The 17,147-nt window shown below is 38.1% G+C and overlaps 1 protein-coding gene across 2 annotated transcripts in view; it reads right to left on the bottom strand.

Moving 5' to 3' along the window:
• LOC127975139 (zinc finger protein ZFPM2-like) overlaps positions 1-17,147 on the bottom strand; it is a 144,447-nt gene that overhangs the window by 62,198 nt on the left and 65,102 nt on the right. For both annotated transcript variants that reach the window (XM_052578960.1, XM_052578961.1), the window contains one exon: positions 9,410-9,528. In XM_052578960.1, coding sequence (XP_052434920.1) covers positions 9,410-9,528 — 119 coding nt within the window. The remainder of the gene's footprint in view (positions 1-9,409; positions 9,529-17,147) is intronic.

The raw sequence follows: 17,147 nt of genomic DNA on the forward strand, positions 1-17,147 counted from the left end.
CGTCCCTGTTCTTTTCATAAAACTAATCAAGTACATTCATTAAGACGTTTAACATAGTGTTAGCTTTAGTGCAATTGCAGAGCAGCTCCTGCTCTTTCTGTGAGTCCAGATGGATGAAAATACCTCATATGTTCTTCCTGACGGATTCCTGGTTGCTAATGTGTCCCCTAATGCACTGAGAGCGTGCATCTCTAGAGTATCAGCCAGTCTCAGTACTGATTTGAGGTCACTTGAGCTCTTGAGGACCACTGAACATCTGACCGGCTCCTTTCAGTGGCTCCATTAAGAGAAAATGAGCAACCAGTTGTGCAAATGTTATCTACCTTTTCCTTTACAGTGAAACCATCACAGAAGGCTGTATGCAGTGATTCCACCATAGTGCTTTCATGCAAAAGTACTAAAATGATAAAACGCACAACTGCTTGATAAATTAAGCATTAAATGTAAAAATGGTAATAATCACAAATAAACAGTTCAATAGCCTAATGCAATGCTGTGTTGCTTTCCTCTGGTAAAATCTTGTGGCCTAGTTTATTTTAAAGTAGCCTTTAAAATCTTCAAAAATGCAGCCCACGGCGCTTATGCTCAGATGAAATAAAGTATTCAGTTTGTTGCACACTGAAAAGAAACGAGCCCTTGTCAAATGATGTCTATGTGGATGTATCATTCACAAACTTGACACCATGAATTGTGACGCGGCGTTTAACGGTGTCTTCGCCCTGATTGTGCTAAACTATGTAGCCATCACTTCAGTCACAAAGCGGCGGCCGCTTATCGCTTTTCCTCCATATCTGTTTGCCTGTTTGGGACATGCAGTGATGAAGAGGAGAAGGGGGAAATGTCAGGTTCACTTGTAGATCAAGTCGAGCATGCATTATCTCAGCTCTAGTCATCTGTGGCCCCGGCAGCCGCTGGCGCTGTGAGGAGAAAACACACACCCCCCGTTTCCTGTCAGAGAGCTGGAGATGGGCTGAGAGGATCCCTCAGAGAGAGAGAGAGAGAGAGGAAGAATAAATCCCAAATACCCCTCTGCCGTGAGGTTGTGACCTCAGGTCCCCTGCATCCCCTCAGGTAGCACTAGTTCTACTGTGTGTTACAATAGTTTCATTAGCAGTGTGAGATCAGACGAAAAATGGCCGTTGAGAGGATTCAAACATGGTTCTCTTAGAGACTAGAACAGGGCTGTGTTCAGCCTGACAAAACGTTGCACGACGTTTTTTAAACAGAAACGGTGATGCGTTGAAAACACTGCTCTGATGACGTAAGAGTTGCAACTATGGCAGCTGAGAAGGCCATTCTTTGTGAAGAATTTTCAGAGCCATCTATTTAGCCTCACATACTGACTTTATTTGTAGTTCATACGGTTTTAATACCCTATATTTTCTTTCTCATTTTTAGGGAAAGCACTTAATTACCATCGTTTATTTTTATACCAAATGTCATACACTTGCAATGAAGCTAAAAATATAAACAACAACATCATTATGTTGATATCATATATTTTTACAATAAAACTTACGACAACATGTCTTCTAATATCCTCAGTAGTTATGTATTCCGAGTTGCAACGAACACATTTGTACATTATTTTCCTTGAAGCCATTGTGCGAGTTCACTGCGTGCTTTATATACATGTTGCTGCTGATTGGACTGCAGTTCTGACACACCCATCAAACAAGAGAAAACGCATCTCAAACCCTGTTGCACACCGGTGCACGCCGTTTCCAGGAAACATGACGTTCAACCCGGAAACCGTAGCAAAACTTTGCACACCGTTTTGAACTTGAACATGCCCCTGGGTTCCAACACCTTCTGACCAATGAATTTCCAGGATTTTTCCATCCATTTTTTTGTCATTCATAATTACGGAATACGTTTATTGAAAATGTATCTACGCACTACGAATACACTAAAAAATACAAATAATAATAAATAAATAAAAAAGATAAATATATAAATTTTTTTACATTTACATTTTCTGTTCTGTATTTGTAGGGAAATTTGTGAAATAATGCATAAAATTTTTTAACAAGCTATGTACGCTAAAAATACACTTATTCTAAATTACATGGCTTTAGTGCAATTTTATTTTTTTATATGAAAGTATTATTAGAGCTTAAAGCCGTATTCAATTAACCAAAATATCTGATACTCAGAAAATATTTTTCTACTAAGAGACATATATAAATATAAAAACTTCCATATGCAGCTGAACCACATGAAATCTGTGCAAGTTTATCACATTTTCTGTTCTGATTGTGGGGATATAGAGTATAATTATGGGAAAAATAATCAAATAATCAAATTAGACATTAGATTAAATCAAGCATTATCAGTTTAGTCTAAATATCTGAGTTATAAGGTTTTAACAAATCTGGAAGTGCTATCAAATTAGCCAAAGTATCTGATAACTGTATTTTGTGGTTCAGTATTATGATAGCAGTCAACTATGTCTGCTTATGATACTTGAATCTTGACCAAACATTTCAATGCAACTTACTAAATCCCAAAATATTATCTATATCACTACATTGATTATAAAATTTAATATATCTATACATATTAAATCGCATGTTCATCCTGAATTCCTGAACTCAACATCCTCATCTAGCACAGGACCTTCAGTCATATCTAGATAAAATGTCTGGCATTTAATAATTAGTGAACTAAACATTCTTCAAAGAAATATCCTGATTGAGTTTATTCCGAGCTTTTTAGGCTATCATCACTGAAAAGTACAAAAGCAAAAGCTCAGTGAAAGCCTGTATCGCAGATTTTTATATTCAGGTACGCTGTCACACAAGAACAAATCATTTTTTGTTTATTTTCTATTTTACTTGCATTTGAAAAGCATTTGCTAATCTATTAATTTATTGGGTTTTGACCTATAATCATTTAAAAATGCACACAGCTATTAAAGGCGACACAAAGAACACAGCACCTTGGGCTGCAGATTTGACTCGTTTCATTCATCTTTCATTATGAGCATGGTGATTTAAATATGAGTATGTACGTTATGTTGAATTCTAGTACCTTGAAACGCAGCAACAGAGCACGTAATTGGTAAAGCTGCTGAATCAAAGACATGAATGCTGGACCTCCCGCATCTTTACTTCAGGGTATAATAACCCCTGATGCTTAGTTAGCAAGCTTTATATTTATTAAACAAGATCTATTCAAATAAATATGACTCACGAACAACTCCATTAAAAGAGACTTTAGAGCCTAATTAACTTTTTTAAATACACAATTACGGTCTTATTGTACTTATTCCAAAGTGACAAAAGTTTGTCTTTATAAACTTATTTCAGGATGTAATATTTCAAGCCTTGTCCTCCAATCATCTGTCATACAGAGAACAATTTTCACAATCCAATGAATAAAATGCCCTACTCTATAGTTTCATTTAGAACTAGGTCACATTACAGAAGTATGAAGGGTCATGGAGATCGTTTCGTGTTGGTGTTAAAGGGTGTAATGTTTGAATTTCTCTTCAAAGCTGCCTTCAAGTCATGTCGCAATGATTGTATTTGGGAAATGAGTGGACAGGAAAAGTCACAACATAATCATACTTACCAGCAGGAAACTCTGGATTTTCTATGAGCACCAACTTTCTGAGTTAGGTTCATGTCATTTAAAGAAACATGAGTAAAAAATGGTTTTAGCCCAAAATGCAGTTGTTTAGTGTACTTTTTTGCATGCTAGAAAATGTTATTGATTCACTCAATTCATAAGGTGACAGGCTTGTTCAGCACAACTACATCTCCCATCATGCTCTGTAAAAGATTTCTGAAATAATCAACCATCTAATGTGCATGCACTGCTCTTTAGTTGGTTGATTTGCTGGAAAATGAAAAAAATATATAAAGTAATACGAAGTCTTCCAATCATGACCAAAATCATTTGATATCTGAATTTATGATTTCTGAAATTGCTATGAATTTCCCAGAATGACTTGGAATAACATTAATAGTAACAGCATTTATTTGAAATCCAAAACTTTTGTAACATTAACTTAATGCATCTTTGCTGATGTGTTACTTAAAAAAAAAAAAAAAAAAAATGACTGTCCCACAAACCCTTGGTCCTCATTATTAAACATCTGTGTCTAGTTTGTTCTATATTGTTATTACTTTTCTCTTTGACTGGTGGACAATACAACCCCATTGATTTACACTGTGCCAAATATAGTGAACAGGTCATCACAGAGACTTGAACGTGGGCTTTTTTTGCCCACACACACACACACACTTTCTCAATAAAATGTATTTGTGTGTTGATTTTGCATGCTCTGTCACTTTCCCCACTCAATCAGATGCTAAAAGCAGAGACATTTTCATTTCAGCAGTCCGAGACGTCAGCGGTCTAGTGACTTGTTAAAGCCCAGCAAAGTAATTGATGCATGCAAACGCAAATTGGTTCCCCGCCTAAACTTCAGGCCTATTATTTCATTAGATAAAGCCACATTTGGGTTGCCAAAATTATTTTTGCGTCCAACAAGGAATTACAATCCTGTTAAAACTCTCGAGCGGGCAATATTACAAACAAGGAGATATTCTCTCTGATAAATATAGCCTAAGATATAAATAAGATCTATACGAGTATGACGTGCAGCTGTGCGAGTTCTTTTGCTCATGAGCAAATAAACCCTACTTGCATATATAATTAGATGTAAGTGTAAATAATTGGTTATGCATGTGCCAACATGAGGATGATGTTTGTCTGTGTGTGTATGTGTGCGCTCCACTCTCAAGTCCCACTGATTCGTCTTTCCAGCCATGTTGAATCCTCTTTTCTTATCAGAGCAGTGCAGGCCTGCATCAGGCGCTCCTTGCTATGACAGAGGCTACAACAATAGGCATGCGATACCGCTGCTTAGCGCTGCGTTTCGGAGGGGAAACCTGCCACAGGCACAGATTAACAACACACACACACACACACACACAAACACACACACACACACACATTCACTCTCTCTCCCTTTCAAACACATGCACCCACTCCCACAAAATAGATTGCAGCCACCAAAACAAAACATTTTTCCAAAGGCCCGGCTCTTGATTAATGAAGTAATGACAAGAAGAAAAATATAATTTCGGCATGAAAAAAAATCCACTGCCACTTGTTCAAGTTTGGGACGAACAATAAACCTATAGGAGGAGGAAGAGGACAGCAAAGAGGAGGAGATAAAGCCCAATGATGGCTGGAATTATTCCTCCCGCTCATTCGATACACTGGTTCAGGCGGAATTACAGCATTAAAACAATCCAGGAGCCCAGCTGACAATGGTTCACTCTCTGACGGGTGCAGATGAAGACAATAGCATGTCATTACCGCCGCCGTGGACACTCCAAAAATACAAACACAAGCTTCATGCACCAAAAGAGTTTGACTGCTGGTTTAACACTCATGCTGGCTCATGAATTGCTCAGAGGATGCTCTTTCATAGCTCAAGAGACTCCAGAGTTCTCTTCATTTCAGATGTTTCTTCTGCAATTCCTTGGGAAGAATAAAAAAAAGACTTGAGCAGTGGAAGATATATTCTGAAAGTCTATGGTCTTTTATCAGGAGAAACGTCTGAAGAGCATTTGCACTCAGTTTAGTCTCACTTCTAGAAAAAACAAATGAGATTTGTTTCATTTCAATTGAGGTAGCAGCAAATTGTAGAGTTAAACTGAGCAGACGTGAAAATAAATTAATTTAACTGCAATACAGTAGGTATAATATTTTATTAAATATATGTTTTTTTTTAACTTATTATAGCTGCAAATAAATAAAAGAACGCTTCATTTCTCATGTTCATTCTACTTTAAATATTCCAATTCAACTTCTTGTTTAATGATGTCAATTCAATTCATTCATTCGTTTAAAGGGAACACATTTTTTTTTATTATTTACTTTACTTTAAATTATTTAATTATTATTTTATTTACTCAGAAGTCACCCAAAATCATAAAAGTCATCCATTGACAAGGTTGTCAGTGAATTTAGAATAGATAGAAAAAAAAATAGAGGCCAAAGATCCTGCTTGTTTATCACTGCTTCTTACCAAAGCTTTAAAATTAAAGAAATGCGCATTCGTTAGATGAAAATTGAACTAAAAGCCGTACTTAACTAACTGCCGTCTTGGAAGGGGCCTGTAAATCTGCAGTTCATGTTGTTTCCGAATCAATTATTAACACTTAAAATGGACACTGGGCAGCGAGAGAGGCGCAGAGCCACAGGCCGCAGTCAGGGTTGAGTCCAGGCCCAGTAATTACTGTGATGAAGACACCTGCTACTCAATAGCTTCGACCCACACCGGCCGCCCGGCCCCCAGATGGCAGACATTTATGTCTGAGTGTCATTATTAATTTGTGTTAATTTGGTGGGGGTGGACGGGCTCGTCGCTCACCTGCACAGGGGCTGCTGGGTAATTGAGCTCTAATAGCCTGATTGATCGGCAGGAGAGGAGAGAGCTCTGGCGACTATCACTCAGACGCTGAGAGGAAGCGCTCTGTAGACACAGCAGTTCAAACAACCATCGGACACGGACACCACAATGTATCTTCAATCAATTTGCAAGTCATTTTGGTCACATTTTAAAGAATGTCTCTGTTAAAGCAGCCTGTTTGGCAATTTTATTCATCTCTTCAATTATTTAAATTCCTTAATTATTTCTGACCTGTTGTAGGAAATACGATCTAAAAAGAGTGTCCACTTATACGCTAGGTATGATTCACTGTTCAAACGGCTTTTGAAGATCTGCTCCAGAGTGTTAAATCAATAACTGCGATCACAGAGAGAGACAACCCACTGAGTCGTGAATCATTTGGGTGAATCGTTTGAATGGAACGAAGACGAAGATGGATGACATCCAGACTGGGGCATCTGAGGAGTTTCATGTGTGAACACGGCAGAGCGTAGCATCGCCCTCTGGTTTCCACTGACGTTTCTGTACATCAGATGTGCGATATGTCTTCTGCACCGATAAGCCCTTGTCATGTGACCCTATCTCTGCCCTGCAGATGCCAAGATCTCTCTCACCTGCTCACCCCAGGAGGGCAACATCAATCAGTTCTAAATGTTGGATGCCCAACCAAATGCCTGTCCTACTTCAACATATTCAAGAGACGGACACACTAGAGCTTTCATTTCTATTGACTTTCACTGATATACACACTCATAAAAATGATTGCCATCAATGTTTTCATTACTATCTAATTTGGAACCTATCTATTGCATAAAAGTTTCTTAAAAGGTTATTTACTGGGAGTAAGCAATATGACCAAAATCTTATTTGATGATATGATTTAATGATAATGATAAATAGGTTAGGCTGCCATCACTTTAATGGCACCTAATGCATGCATCCAATATATTGATACACATCTTGTTTCTTTCCCATAAGTCTCTGTTCACTTAAAGAGATAGTCGACAAAAAATTAAAGTTCTGTAATCATTTACTCAACCTCATATTAGTCCAAACCTGTTTGACTTAATGTCTTCTGTGAAATGCAAAATAATATATTTTGAAGAATGTTAGTAACTAAATAGTTTCTTTTCCATTGACTTCCACTGCATTTACAAAAAAATACAATGCAAGTCACTAGGAACTGAAACGGTTTGTTTTTTCTTTAATTTAATGAATAAAAGCAGCAGTCAAAAAGACACCACTTTAGATTCAGTCCATATCATACATCTTTATATCAGCAGAGTCTGCCTTTCACAGATCTGACACTTAAGAGGGTGACACAGGTGAATTGGAAATTCAACAGAGTGTTTAACCACCTCTAAAGGGTCAACATTCCTGAAGATAGAGCTTGCTTTCCAAAGACATCACACCTAATTCAACTTCAAGGTGTTTCATGCTCCCTCTCTCTGACTTTACATTTATTAAGCCCATGAAACATCACCCAGTGTATGGTTTTATAAATCATTGCTTATAATGTTTTGTTCTCTTTGATTTTAAAGCAATAATGTACCCCAAATTGAAAGTATTTACTCACACTTACAGTATGCAATTCCAAACCTCGTGTACGTTTAACAGCCAAACACAAAATGAGAATTAAAAAAAAAAAAACTTTACAATCAAATTTTCCTCTTCAGTTATACTCTCTCTTAAAATACAGGAAATATTTGATTAAATTAAACAAAAATATATTCTAATTTGTGTGCACTTTCAATGGGCAGTACAGGTAAAAAAAGAAAAACAGCTCAAAAGTATATAAGTCAATAAAGTTATAAGTTAGAGTAATCCCACAGAATGGGGCCTTAGAGTCCAAACTCCTCGCAGACTTTTCCTTGTTTCCTAAGGATAAATATGAGATTCATTACAATTTTTAATAACTATTGCTTAATTAATCCACATTCAGAATGGAATGGTAAATCCTAAAGGATTTCTCTTTCCGCCTGTGTGGTTAGGTCAACACTTTCCTCTTTTTTGCTCTTTCTTTAATGGCTGAATGATCGCAATGACAGCTTGAGCATAACTGGATGAATCAGAGACGGCAACATCAAATCTCGTAGATGTAATATCAGTCAAGAGTTTAATAATAATATGTGCAGATCAAATGGTTAAAAGTACCAAGGAGGTCATTTTGAGGTCAGTTTGATGCTGGAATGTAAGTAGCTCTGGGTTGTGATCTATATGTAACACAATTAACATCCGTTCATGTTGAGAAAATGTTAATATGCCACTGATGGAGTTCAAGGAAAATAAGCATCACCCTTTACAACAAACAGGTTCATGTACTGATTAACAAACACTGAGACTCTGCTAAAGGCGAAGAGTGCAATTTTTGTGCTAGCAGGATAAAAAAAAACAAAAAAAAAAACTTTCCAAAAAAGTTTCTTCAATCTTTTCAAACCAATGATTCAGCCAATGATAGATCCTTCTGTTTTAACAAACCATTGAATTTAATTTGGTGTAAGGGGCCGTTCTCATATCACGTCTTTTGCACGCACAAGTTCGTTATTTCCAATGTAGGCACGCGGTATGCGCGCTCATAATGGAAGCGACGCACACCGCGGGTCATGTGACAAGAACTAACCAATCAGCTTCATCCTTTCCCGTAACAACGTGGAAAGCTCAGCTAAGATGAAGGAACAGCTGATCATAGCTGTATATAGATTGCCTTTTTGGAAATAAATTAAGTAGCAGAGCTATTGCAGCCGATTTTTAGTGCTGCAAATTCATTTATACTTTGCTGAAATTTCCGCGTCTTCATGGAGAGAGCACGTCATTGTTGCTTAGCAAAGGCAGACGCCTCAGGGGCGCAACTGCCCGAGTGCTTTGGAAAAGAAAGAGAAAGCGGCGCGCCTAGCGTTTTCCACGCGTTTTTAGGCGCGATATGTGAACGGCCCCTAATTGTCTTTAAGTAGAGCATAAATTGCAACCCTCATCAACCTTTAACTTGAGATAACATACCTGAGCATCTGTGTTTAGCTCAATTTTTCCCTCGAAAGGCCCCCATGTGGTTCCAACAGGAAGCTGCTGGCGGCTGTGAATCCGTCGCTCTCCATCTTTGTTGAACAGGTCCAGCTCTCCTGTGAGACAGAACAGGGCAGACAGTCAGTGACACACAATAAATGCTTTAAGCTGACTGTAAATATATTTAAGTCGAGTAAACAACAGCATCAAAATTGCTCAAAAACGTAAAAAAATTGTTATGCCTATGTAAATTGTAATGAGTCTACGCAGCGAGTAACACATTATGTGCATTTAAATAAATCTAAATTAATATACAAAAATTAAATATTAAGATATATTTAATGAATTTCCAGCCCCCCCCCCCCCCCAAAATGCAAATTTAGAAGAAAAAAAACACTATTCTGACATTCAAAAAGACCTAAAAAACAAACAAACAAATAAATAAATACGAAATTGGAAATAAATACATAAATAATTCTCATAGCCATATCTACAGACCAAAATATGAGAGAAACTTGGGTTCTTTTGGTGGCTCTTCTTCTAATGTAAACAAGTAAGCAACAACTTAAGAGGCCAACACTAGCAGTAGGACATTTGCATGAAAAAAAATCTCACGTTCTCACTACATTTATGAATAACAATCACATCAACCATTTTTCTGCCAAAGAATGTAGCTAGTTAGCATAACAGTAATATTGTAGGTATTGAACTACATCAGTGCATATCTGATCACCGCGTTTCTGTTTCATAAAAACCATAATTTGAGGATCATAGCATGTTTTCCTGCCTCTATTATCGAGTGATACAGATACAGGCTCCAGCACCTGTTCTCAGAGCTGATGGCGATCGAATGGAGCGTGTCAAACCGCTGCGATGCTAACTCCTCTTGAAAGAGCGTCTTTCGCTCTCCGATAAAACCTCGCTGAGATGTTACAGGCTTACAAGCTGGCAGCGTGGGCTCTATTTCTGTTTTTCCAGGAAGGGGGATGAGGCCTCTTGTTAGTGGCGTGCTGAGCTCGGAGTTAATTAACCGTGTCACGGGATAGCACAGCTAGCCCACGAGTTCCCGGAGCGCTGCTATCTAATCAGTTAGATTTTGTGTGCTTTTTTAGGACAGTGATTAATCAAACAGTTATTATAATAGACTGCCTGGTCATGACTCTCATCTCTCGAGGGCTAGGGGGCTCTTGTCACGAGGATCTCAAGAGCAGACTTCCGGTGGGTTTTCAAGGTGATGTTGAGAGCTTTTTGGGGCCGACCTGTGACTGAGGGAGATTTATCCCTCGGAGCTCGAGTGCTATCTGCTTTATCTTCCCGCCAGCGTCCTGTTCGGCTGTGTCACAGCACTCATAACAACAGCAGAGCTCTTTACAGTGAGGCAGAGACGCTGAAAATATTTACATGAATTTTGCAAAGCTCAGATGTTTCTCCTAAAATTTAATACACTTATGAGAACTACTGAAAGTACTTAAAGTACTTAAAAAATGTTCTTCACAATGGTTCTTTTAACCTGTTAACTGTCACTCACGTTTTTGAAGATAGACTTGAATGTGCATGATACAAACCTAAATTTGTATAATTCATGACTGAAAACATTTTGTAACATGATTTCGATGTGCCATTTAGATGGTAATGCAATGTCTGATTTTAAAATGGGTTTTAAAAGGATGAATTTTGAGATTTTATGTTTTCAAGTGATACATAACGTCTGATGATTTCTAAAATGTGATAGAGAAAAAGGCAACGAGGAAGTCTTTTTTTTAAACAAATGTCAAAGCTCCTTTTGTAATGTAGATTTCTGAGGGTGCACTCTTGTCATATATTAATCTATTACTTTTCCTTTTATTTTTAAGAGTGTGGATTATTTGGTCTTGAGAGAATTTGATGAGAAAAGTTTAAGTTCATGTTCAGATTTCTGACTTTTGGATTGCAGACTATGGTATTTTCGGTTTGAGACAATTTCTTCTGAAATTCTAGAAAAGACACTCTCAGGAGAAACATCTGAGAAGCAGGAGACCACCATGTGTTCTCTATATGTGAACAGAGACATTAAAGAGACATCATTTGTGTCTGCAACACTCTGAACACTACATAAAGGTGTTTCTGTAGTGCAGCATGTTTCGTGACCTCTGCTAACTAAAAGCTGGTTGTTAGATGATCTTCAGCATGGTCTTTGTGGTCTGAAAGCAGTACAGTGCAGACTGAACTTTAAAATGACCTATTCAGCTGTGTTTCTCACTGCAGATATCAGCTGCGTATCTGTGACACAGTAACACGCCGGTCTGCTCGTATGGAAATTCCCCTGCGACTGAATAAACATCTCACTTCCATGATTCCCAGACATTTGCTAAATATCAAAACAATGCATGGCAGAGACTTCAGCAAGAGCAAATGAGAATTTAAAAAGATAATATACAATTAAGGTAGCATTAGCTAATAGGACCTTATTGTAAAGGGTTTCAAAAAGGTACCACGGTATTACCAAGACAAAATGAAAATGTATTATGGTAATATTAGGATTTGAAGTCAAGTGTGAAATACTGCATGTGAATGTACTGTAAGTTGGAAGAATTATTTTCCTCATTTCCTGTTCCAGCACTAATGCCTTCATTGCTCGTTTTGGAGCTCCGCAGAGATAGTGGGAGAATTTGGGAGGCGGGGGGTCTCTCTGAAGCCTGTCATGTTCCCACCAGCCTGTTGGAAGGTGGGGAACCTCATTAAAGGGAAATAATTAAGCGCTGGAGCGCAGCTGGTCCACATCACAGGAAGGCTAAATCTATGCTAGCCCACCACCGCTTGATGTGCTCTGTTCCTACTCTGATAAGACCTCGTGGCCTTTCGCCATGATCTCACAAGTTTCTCTTTAGCCCGGCATGACACTTTCGCTGAAGTCTTCCGTGCATCCCATGCTGGGGTGAATGAGGAAGGCGTGCGGCACAAGGACATCTGAAGTCCTAACGCTGGTTAAGTACAAACGTGCCAATCGTCCGCCAATCGTTCCAAGCCACGTCTCGAAACCTTGCGTCCCAGCTGGCTCGTCCCAGCTGTTACAGATACGACACGAGCCCGAGAGGCAAGACAACGACATACGGCTCTGTGTGCGTAATGAGCCAGGCTGCCACCGTCGCCATGTTTGCCACAAGCGTTTAGATGTTGACTCGCCATAGATTACGAGATCAAGATGTACAGTCGCAGATTATCCGCTTGGATCTGGCACGGATGTGCATGAATGCTGGCTTTGCCACTCCATTACTGACATGCATGTACTTTTTATCTAGATTTGCCATGAGTCAAGCATACAGAAAAGAATAATCAGTAAATTTAGATTTTGGAGCCTGATGTAGAATGTGAGAGAGGACAGCTTACAGTAGAGCTAATGTAAAACCGATTATAAATAAATTTATATTTCATAAACTGGTTTATATTTAATTAAAATTTTTATTACATTTTGGACAAACTGTCAATCCAAAATTGGAATAAAAAAAAAATCAAAAATTTTTTAACATTTTTTTTTTTTTTTGTTAAACCCAGCAGGGAGGTTTAGATTTTTATGGTTGTATATTTTGCATTTCAGATCTTATGTAATTGGGAACTGAATACCAATTTTGTACTGAAAAAAGATAGAAAATTGTCAAATCCAGGAAATAGTTGTATGATTCTTTACTCTATTGTTTATAATACATAAGCTGGTTTATATTCAGGATTTTATTTCATTATTATTTAATTTTAGACATCAAGTGTCAATCCAAAATTGTTAACAAAAAAGTCAACAAAAATGTTGTTTATTTTATTGTTTACATTTTTATTAGCTGGCTTAGAGTATACAGGTATTTCAAGGACATCAAGAGCCACTCTAAAATTGGAACCAAAAACCAAATTTGTACCAGACAGAGTCAGCAAAATGTTGCCAAACCCAGGAAAGATTTGTAAGGTTCTTTATTTTTCATAATACATAAGCTGGTTTATATTTAAGATTTTATTTTATTACTATTTAATTTTGGAAATCAAGTGTCATTCTAAAATTCCTTTCAGAATTGTAATTAAACGTTTTTTTTTTATGGTTGTCTACTTTGCTATCCTAACTACAAGTTAGAATATAGTTACCTTGCATTTTTTAAAAGATAATTGAAAATGATGATATCACACATTATTTTGAATAATAAGTATAAAATATTAAATCTAAACTTTAACCTAAGCTGGTATGACAGTCCTGCCTGTTGTTCTAGTCTGGTTAGGTTGGGATGTTTTCTGGTTTCAGAAGATTACAAACCAGTTGGTCAACCAACTAAACTAGGCTGGCAGACCAGCTAGACCTGTTAAAACCAGCTAAGACCATCAAACCAGCTTAGTTTACCCATCTGTGCAGGGTAGTTGCATTGTACTACAAGCATTTAGCATCGCCTTTCCCTGTGTGGCCATGATCGGAACAAACGGAGGCTAGTTTTGGGGCCACAACCCATCAGCTGAGTATCACTGAAACAAAAACTGCAAGATCAGTTTTGTAGTGGTAATGAAGTATCCTCAGCACAGCTCATGGGTCCAAACACCCAAAAGCTCTCTCATCAACCAGCGCTGAAATACCACCATCTTGGCACGGAGGAGCTGTTGATATGAATGAAGAGAACTCCATCCCCCCGTCCCTCCACTCCTCCCAAGATAAGATCATCTGTCGCTCTTCTCCGGGGTCTGCTCCCCCTCACCACAGATCCATGGCAGAACCATGAATGTCCCTTTTGTGTGCACAGATCTTTCTCCGATAGCCCCAGAAAGATGCTGCATGTGGCAACTGTTTGTTTCCCCCCATGATGGAGGGACGAAGGGGAATGGAGGGGGTCCCATCTCCCACCTCTAAAATACAGACGAAAACATATGTTTTTAGGAACCAACAAGTACAACGTCACAGCACAGGAAAAGAAAGAATCAACCTTTTGAGAAGGCGGCGACAGTGGTGCACAAATCACATGCTTTACCTTTAATAGCATTTTACCCAAAAACACACAGTTCTTGTTTTTAATATCCATCCTCACACATTCACACTTCAGAAATGATCTGGATCAGATCAAGATAGCTCAGAAATTTGTCATTTTCCAAAGTATAACTGGCCATCAGCCATGTATGACAATGCAGGAGTCACGTATCAAGATGAAGCAATGAACATACTGTGAGGGGCACGTGGAGAGAAATGGAGAGCTCTGTATCACTCCACAAAAGGTGCAGGAGCTCTGAAGGAGATATGTGATCTGAAATTTTACAGCTGAAGGAGAAATGTCAGAGCGCTTCGATAAGAGAGCGATGAACTTTCCTCCACCCCCCTCCAAACCCCCATTATCAGCTCCAAGAGAAGCAAATGCATCATTTTTATCCCACGGCTTTACCATTATCTCCTCGGCAGACACTTGTTTTAAAACACACGAGGACCTTTTTACCTCACTTGCTCTCTCTCTTTTTCTCACACACATACTCTCTCTCTCTCTCTCTCTTAAGAAACTAACCTCTTAGTAAAAGAGACTGGAATTCTGGAGTATTCTGAGAACATGCATCATTTATGCAAGAAGAAACTGTCCGTCTTACACTTAGAAGAAAAAAGTACTGGGGACAGTAAGATTTTAGAGAAAAAAAGCTACTTTTATTAAGCAAGAATGCATTCAAATGTAATGAAAATAAAGACATTTATAGATCCACAAAATATTTATATAAAAATAAAAATTCCACAAAAACATTCAGCAGCATATTCAACAGCATAACCGTTTCCAGCATTAATAAATGTTTCTTGTGAAGCAAATCAGCATAATAGAATAATTTCTGAAGGATCATGTGACTGAAGACTGGAGTACTGATGCTGGAAATTCAGTTTTGAAAGACGGGATTAAATTATATTTAAAAATACATTAATATAGAAAATAGTTATTGTAATTCAATAAAATAATATCTCACAGTATGACCATTTTTACTGTATTTTTAAACAAATAAATGCAGTCTTGATGAGCTTCTTTAAAAAAATTCCATCTTACCTACCCTAGCCTTTTGAATGTTGGTGCTTTTAATGCCTAAATAAACAAACAAACAAACAAATAAATAAAAATACTACAAAATAAAAAATATGGCTGATTTTCAATGCTCACCAATGAAGAAAGATGCTTTTAGAGCCAAATGCTGTAGAAACCATATCTCCCAGCAGGAACTACCCAGTTAAACCTTGATCGTCCACTTTCCTCCAGCTCATTTCGATCAAAACCTGAGCAAAGTCATTCCGACAACAATCTCCAAAGCTTCTTTCCCTTCTGTCACTCTGAATGATAGGACACAAAAGATTAGACGTAAACTTGAGGAAGATGCCCTATCTGAATCTAGAGGAGACTTTCTCCAGCTGACTGATTTGATAGTCTGCGATGTGTTACACATCTCAGAGCTCATGTGGGATATAATTCCTCTTTCCACTGTCGGCACGGACTGACTAATGGTGCCTGCAATCACTGGAAACTCTCACAAATACTTTGAATTATGGGAATGCTGCTTTCAGCCCCTGTGAAAGGATCTCGCTGCGTTCTCGATGATCTGAAGGAGAACGTTCAGATGTATTTCCCTTCCACGAGACGCACACACATAAACGCACGCTTATCTGCAGGTGTGTTAATAACTATCGAGATACCAGCTCACATATGTCTCGCACGTTTGTTTTTCCCCTGCATTTACAGGTGCTGTTTTTCTCCAGTGGCTCGAGCGGGTCATTAGCTCGATCCGCAGCCGCCCCTCCAGTCAATTACCACATTTCAAACTTTCCTCCAGCACAAATCCGGCCGCTCCTGCCTGCCTGACCCAGTTGTCTTTTGTGAGGAGGTCTTAGCTCCAGCAGTTTGACAGTCAACAGATAAGATGGATTAAGTTTTTTTTTTTCCTCTCCCCTTCTCTCTCTCATCCGGTTTTGATATAAACGGCGTAAAAGCAGGTTAAATCAGTCACTTTCAGGAGGAGTTTTTAAATGGCTGGAGATAGAGGCTGATAGAAGGCCTAAACCTGACACCGGGGTGTAGAAGGTCACGGCTGCGCTGTTTAATAACTAACAAACTCCTGATGAGGGAGAAGTCAGGAGGAGAAACATCCATCCCGACTCTGATACCAAAATATGTGGGTTTCAATTTTTATATTTCACATTTTTATGCTTATACCTAACTTATGAACTTTGTGTTGGTAGAGCTACAGGAAGGCTTGTGTTTGAATCATTTCAGATGGTGATACAGTATAGTATGTCTTACATAATTAATGCCGCAGCAAAAATTTTATGGGGAGAATATAATATTTAAAAGAAACTGCCCATCTGCAAACTATGGACAATTATAGATGTGGAGGGGAAATGCATCTGAAAAATAACATGGACATGAACTTTCCTTCTTTACGCTAGAATGCTTTTTCTCATAGTGGTTTTTTTTTATGTTTGTAAAAAACCACTCACATTTCTGGATACAAAAAAAAAAAGTCCTTTGAACATTGATTAAAAAATAAATGTGGGGTAAGTTGTCACAAAACGCCAGCAACAGCATTTTTACATTGTTTACAAAGAACACATACGGGTATTTAGGGCTGCACGATGTTGGAAAAAACTTACACTGCAATACTTTTTTTTCTGCGATATATATTGCTATATGAGAAATAGTCACAAGATGACTTGAATAGCTCTATTTTGGGGGGGGGGGGGGGGGGGATTTTGTAGGTGAGTAAATCAGCATAGAAAATTAAA

The sequence above is a fragment of the Carassius gibelio genome, chromosome B16, assembly GCF_023724105.1.
Source record: "Carassius gibelio isolate Cgi1373 ecotype wild population from Czech Republic chromosome B16, carGib1.2-hapl.c, whole genome shotgun sequence".
Lineage (NCBI taxonomy): Eukaryota > Metazoa > Chordata > Actinopteri > Cypriniformes > Cyprinidae > Carassius > Carassius gibelio.